The sequence below is a fragment of the Gymnoscopelus braueri genome (assembly GCF_963280865.1).
Source record: "Gymnoscopelus braueri genome assembly, chromosome: 5".
In the NCBI taxonomy this organism is placed as follows: Eukaryota; Metazoa; Chordata; class Actinopteri; order Myctophiformes; family Myctophidae; genus Gymnoscopelus; species Gymnoscopelus braueri.
In genome coordinates this window covers 58149688-58156106 of record NC_137606.1, presented here as the reverse complement: position 1 = coordinate 58156106, position 6419 = coordinate 58149688, and the positions used below count along the sequence as shown (strand labels likewise).

Below are 6419 nucleotides of genomic sequence, written 5' to 3'. Positions count from 1 at the left end.
GCTGCACCAAACACATTAAAGGGATACTTCACCCAAAACATGACTTATTTTCCATCAATTACACCCCCCCCCCCATGGAGACTTGAACTCGTGGAGATTTCTTAAGTTTTTGTCTCATTCCTGAGACAACGATGTGATGACGGTGGAAAGATGCTAATGTCAGCCTCATGCAGCTGTGTTACTGTGTTGATGCTAAAAAACACAATGAAATCGTTAATAATCGCAAATGATTTGTGCGACAATTAATCTCTTTTTTTTAATGGTGACAACAGAGCTTTACCTGGACGTCTGGACAGACAGCCTGACAACACGCTGTCTGGGACACGAGACAGGAGACAGGAGACAGGAGACACGAGACAGGAGACACGAGACAGAAGTCAGGAGACAGGAGACAGGAGACACGAGACAGGAGACACGAGACAGGAGACAGGAGACAGAAGTCAGGAGACAGGAGGAAGAAGAGGAGAAGAAAAGGAAAGAGATCATGATGATGGAACTGAAGATACAGCTGATTCCCACGGGAGAAATCATCCTTTCACCTGGACATGGATGCAAGGTCAGTGTTACTATTATTACTATAGCCAGTAGGAGGTGCACCTCCTACTGGCTCCGCTGTCACACTGCAGTGTGTCTACGTAGGTGGTGCACCTCCTACTGGCTCCGCTGTCACACTGCAGTGTGTCTACGTAGGTGGTGCACCTCCTACTGGCTCCGCTGTCACACTGCTGTGTGTCTACGTAGGTGGTGCACCTCCTACTGGCTCCGCTGTCACACTGCAGTGTGTCTACGTAGGTGGTGCACCTCCTACTGGCTCCGCTGTCACACTGCAGTGTGTCTACGTAGGTGGTGCACCTCCTACTGGCTCCGCTGTGACACTGCAGTGTGTCTACGTAGGTGGCTCCCCGTAGCGGCTCGCATCCAGTTCAAAACCCTGGTGCTAGCCTATAGGGCAGTGAAAGGAACAGCTCCTTCCTACCTCCGGGCTATGGTCGATGCCTACACCCCTGCCCGACCACTTCGGTCTGCCACCTCGGGGCGACTGATTGCCTCATCACTCAAGGGTCCTTCTGGCCGATCCACACGGTCACGACTCTTTTCTGTTCTGGCCCCACAGTGGTGGAATGAACTTCCCACTGATGTTAGGACAGCAGAGTCACTGCCCATATTTCGCCGCAGGCTGAAAACTCACCTCTTCAGGAAACACTACCCTTCCTCTCTGCCTGACCTACTTGTTGTTAACTAGTTGTACGAACGCTTGTTTTCTATTGCTGTATTGTTTATTGGATTATTGGATTGTTTATTGGATCTTGTTTAGTCGATTCACTTATTTGTTTTAGCTCATGCTCATTTGATTTAGCTATTTTGTCTCATCTGTTTAAGGAAATAGGTAGCTGATATATTGCACTTTTACCTTAGCGCTAGGTATACTCTTGGTTGCTTGTTTTTGCAGATAATGCACTAAAGACTTCTGGTGATTAGTAGTTTTCGTTCCCTACCTATGTTGAATGCACTTATTGTAAGTCGCTTTGGATAAAAGCGTCTGCTAAATGACTGTAATGTAATGTAATGTAATGTGGTGCACCTCCTACTGGCTCCGCTGTGACACTGCAGTGTGTGTACGTAGGTGATGCACCTCCTACTGGCTCCGCTGTCACACTGCAGTGTGTCTATGTAGGTGGTGCACCTCCTACTGGCTCCGCTGTCACACTGCAGTGTGTCTACGTAGGTGGTGCACCTCCTACTGGCTCCGCTGTCACACTGCTGTGTGTCTACGTAGGTGGTGCACCTCCTACTGGCTCCGCTGTCACACTGCAGTGTGTCTACGTAGGTGGTGCACCTCCTACTGGCTCCGCTGTCACACTGCAGTGTGTCTACGTAGGTGGTGCACCTCCTACTGGCTCCGCTGTGACACTGCAGTGTGTCTACGTAGGTGGTGCACCTCCTACTGGCTCCGCTGTGACACTGCAGTGTGTCTACGTAGGTGGTGCTTCTTGCCTTTCCTGTCTTTGCTCTGGGTTTGTGGGTTTGTCCTGGGTTAACTCCATAGTGTCAGTTTGTCCTGGGTTAACTCCATAGTGTCAGTTTGTCCTGGGTTAACTCCATAGTCTCAGTTTGTCCTGGATTAACTCCATAGTGTCATTTTGTCCTGGGTTGGTCCCCCGTAGCGCCATTCGTAGCATTCTTGTGTTTTTAATGAGTCTAATATTCATTAGAAGGACAATATCAGTCACCAGAAGCAGAGACGTGTGTTTTAATGAGTCTAACGTTCATTAGAAGGACAATATCAGTCACCAGAAGCAGAGACGTGTGTTTTAATGAGTCTAACGTTCATTAGAAGGACAATATCAGTCACCAGAAGCAGAGACGTGTGTTTTAATGAGTCTAACGTTCATTAGAAGGACAATATCAGTCACCAGAAGCAGTAGAAGGACAATATCAGTCACTAGAAGCAGAGACGTGTGTTTTAATGAGTCTAACGTTCATTAGAAGGACAATATCAGTCACTAGAAGCAGAGAGGTGTGTTTTAATGAGTCTAACGTTCATTAGAAGGACAATATCAGTCACCAGAAGCAGAGACGTGTGTTTTAATGAGTCTAACATTCATTAGAAGGACAATATCAGTCACTAGAAGCAGAGACGTGTGTTTTAATGAGTCTAACGTTCATTAGAAGGACAATATCAGTCACTAGAAGCAGAGACGTGTGTTTTAATGAGTCTAACGTTCATTAGAAGGACAATATCAGTCACTAGAAGCAGAGACGTGTGTTTTAATGAGTCTAACGTTCATTAGAAGGACAATATCAGTGACTATAGCAGAGACGTGTGTTTTAATGAGTCTAACGTTCATTAGAAGGACAATATCAGTCACTAGAAGCAGACGTGTGTTTTAATGAGTCTAACGTTCATTAGAAGGACAATATCAGTCACTAGAAGCAGAGACGTGTGTTTTAATGAGTCTAACGTTCATTAGAAGGACAATATCAGTCACTAGAAGCAGAGACGTGTGTTTTAATGAGTCTAACGTTCATTAGAAGGACAATATCAGTCACTAGAAGCAGAGACGTGTGTTTTAATGAGTCTAACGTTCATTAGAAGGACAATATCAGTCACTAGAAGCAGAGACGTGTGTTTTAATGAGTCTAACGTTCATTAGAAGGACAATATCAGTCACTAGAAGCAGAGACGTGTGTTTTAATGAGTCTAACGTTCATTAGAAGGACAATATCAGTCACGAGAGGCAGAGACGTGTGTTTTAATGAGTCTAACGTTCATTAGAAGGACAATATCAGTCACTAGAAGCAGAGACGTGTGTTTTAATGAGTCTAACGTTCATTAGAAGGACAATATCAGTCACTAGAAGCAGAGACGTGTGTTTTAATGAGTCTAACGTTCATTAGAAGGACAATATCAGTCACTAGAAGCAGAGACGTGTGTTATAATGAGTCTAACGTTCATTAGAAGGACAATATCAGTCACTAGAAGCAGAGACGTGTGTTTTAATGAGTCTAACGTTCATTAGAAGGACAATATCAGTCACGAGAGGCAGAGACGTGTGTTTGGACAATATCAGTCACCAGAAGCAGAGACGTGTGTTTAATGAGTCTAACGTTCATTAGAAGGACAATATCAGTCACTAGAAGCAGAGACGTGTGTTTTAATGAGTCTAACGTTCATTAGAAGGACAATATCAGTCACCAGAAGCAGAGACGTGTGTTTTAATGAGTCTAACATTCATTAGAAGGACAATATCAGTCACTAGAAGCAGAGACGTGTGTTTTAATGAGTCTAACGTTCATTAGAAGGACAATATCAGTGACTATAGCAGAGACGTGTGTTTTAATGAGTCTAACGTTCATTAGAAGGACAATATCAGTCACTAGAAGCAGACGTGTGTTTTAATGAGTCTAACGTTCATTAGAAGGACAATATCAGTCACTAGAAGCAGAGACGTGTGTTTTAATGAGTCTAACGTTCATTAGAAGGACAATATCAGTCACTAGAAGCAGAGACGTGTGTTTTAATGAGTCTAACGTTCATTAGAAGGACAATATCAGTCACTAGAAGCAGAGACGTGTGTTTTAATGAGTCTAACGTTCATTAGAAGGACAATATCAGTCACTAGAAGCAGAGACGTGTGTTTTAATGAGTCTAACGTTCATTAGAAGGACAATATCAGTCACTAGAAGCAGAGACGTGTGTTTTAATGAGTCTAACGTTCATTAGAAGGACAATATCAGTCACGAGAGGCAGAGACGTGTGTTTTAATGAGTCTAACGTTCATTAGAAGGACAATATCAGTCACTAGAAGCAGAGACGTGTGTTTTAATGAGTCTAACGTTCATTAGAAGGACAATATCAGTCACTAGAAGCAGAGACGTGTGTTTTAATGAGTCTAACGTTCATTAGAAGGACAATATCAGTCACTAGAAGCAGAGACGTGTGTTTTAATGAGTCTAACGTTCATTAGAAGGACAATATCAGTCACGAGAGGCAGAGACGTGTGTTTGGACAATATCAGTCACCAGAAGCAGAGACGTGTGTTTTAATGAGTCTAACATTCATTAGAAGGACAATATCAGTCACCAGAAGCAGAGACGTGTGTTTTAATGAGTCTAACGTTCATTAGAAGGACAATATCAGTCTCCAGAAGCAGAGACGTGTGTTTTAATGAGTCTAACGTTCATTAGAAGACAATATCAGTCACCAGAAGCAGAGACGTGTGTTTTAATGAGTCTAACGTTCATTAGAAGACAATATCAGTCACCAGAAGCAGAGACGTGTGTTTTAATGAGTCTAACGTTCATTAGAAGACAATATCAGTCACCAGAAGCAGAGACGTGTGTTTTAATGAGTCTAACGTTCATTAGGTTCAGTGTTGGAAAAAGTACTCGAATGTTTTACTTAAGTAAAAGTATCAATACTGCAATGTAATACAGTAAAAGTCCAGAATCCAAATTTTACTAGTAAAAGTACAAAAGTATTGGTATCAAAATGTACTTAAAGTACCAAAAGTAAAAGTACCCAAATGTACAACGCGTCGCATCGCGACGCGTTGTGAGCTTGTAGATCTGCTATTTTCTAATAGCCTAGGTATAAAATAGGGCTAAAGTGGTTATTGTATGTTTTATAATGTAGTAAATCATATCTGAAAAGTAACTAGTAACTAAAGTTTTCTAATAATTGTAGTGGAGTAAAAGTACAATATTTGCCTCTGAGATGTAGTGGAGTAGAAGTAAAAGTACTGAAAATTAGAAATACCTCAAAATTGTACTTAAGTACAGTACTTGAGTAAATGTACTTAGTTACTTTACACCACTGAAAAGGGGGCGTAACTGTGTGTTTCCTTGAAATAATACAAACACAATGTAAGGAATGCAGGGGAGTGTCTTTAATGTAATCATTCCTGTAGAGAGATAAACCATCTGTTAGTCTGAGAACATGATCTAATGCACTGCTTCATGTCAAGACCCCCACACTGTGCATTATAGAACCCCCGTAACTCAGAGTTACAGACCTGTAAGGGTCCATTTGGTCCCATGTGTACACTCTCAGAGTTACAGACCTGTAAGGGTCCATTTGGTTCTATTTGTACACTCTCAGAGTTACAGACCTGTAAGGGTCCATTTGGTTCTATTTGTACACTCTCAGAGTTACAGACCTGTAAGGGTCCATTTGGTTCCATGTGTACACTCTCAGAGTTACAGACCTGTAAGGGTCCATTTGGTTCTATTTGTACACTCTCAGAGTTACAGACCTGTAAGGGTCCATTTGGTTCCATGTGTACACTCTCAGAGTTACAGACCTGTAAGGGTCCATTTGGTTCCATGTGTACACTCTCAGAGTTACAGACCTGTAAGGGTCCATTTGGTTCCATGTGTACACTCTCAGAGTTACAGACCTGTAAGGGTCCATTTGGTTCCATTCCTGTATGTAAACAGCACGAGGTACAGTCTAATATTAAAGGGATAGTTCACCCCAAAAAAAAATTTCTATCTATCAGTCACCCCATGGAGACTTGAATTCATGGATATTTATTAGTTTGTGTCTCATTCCTAAGACAATAATTTGATGACCAGCAGCGGTTCCGGTAGGAGACACAAAGAGTCTCCTTTGTGTCTCCTACCGGAACCTCTGCCTACCGGTCCACTGGTCATCATATTATTGTCTTATGAATGAGACACAAACCAATAAATATCCATGAATTCAAGTCTCCATGGGGTGACTGATAGATAGAAAAAAAATATTTTGTTTTGGGTGAACTATCCCTTTAACTTAAAAGTCATTAAATGTTAAATGTCGGGGGCACGGTGGCGCAGTCGGTAGTGCTGTCGCCTCACAGCTAGAAGGTCCTGGGTTCGATTCCCGCAGGGGACGCTGTGGATGTGTCTTCTCCTCCGCGTCATCAGTGCCCATACCC

At 42.6% G+C, this 6419-nt stretch overlaps 1 protein-coding gene across 2 annotated transcripts in view; it reads left to right on the top strand.

The window, feature by feature from the left end:
• The first annotated feature begins 447 nt into the window (after nt 1-447).
• LOC308086050 (unconventional myosin-Ic-like) overlaps nt 448-6419 on the top strand; it is a 118351-nt gene continuing 112379 nt past the window's right edge. For both annotated transcript variants that reach the window (XM_080429381.1, XM_080429380.1), the window contains exon 1: nt 448-556. In XM_080429381.1, coding sequence (XP_080285507.1) covers nt 485-556 — 72 coding nt within the window. In that variant the 5' untranslated portion in view covers nt 448-484. The remainder of the gene's footprint in view (nt 557-6419) is intronic.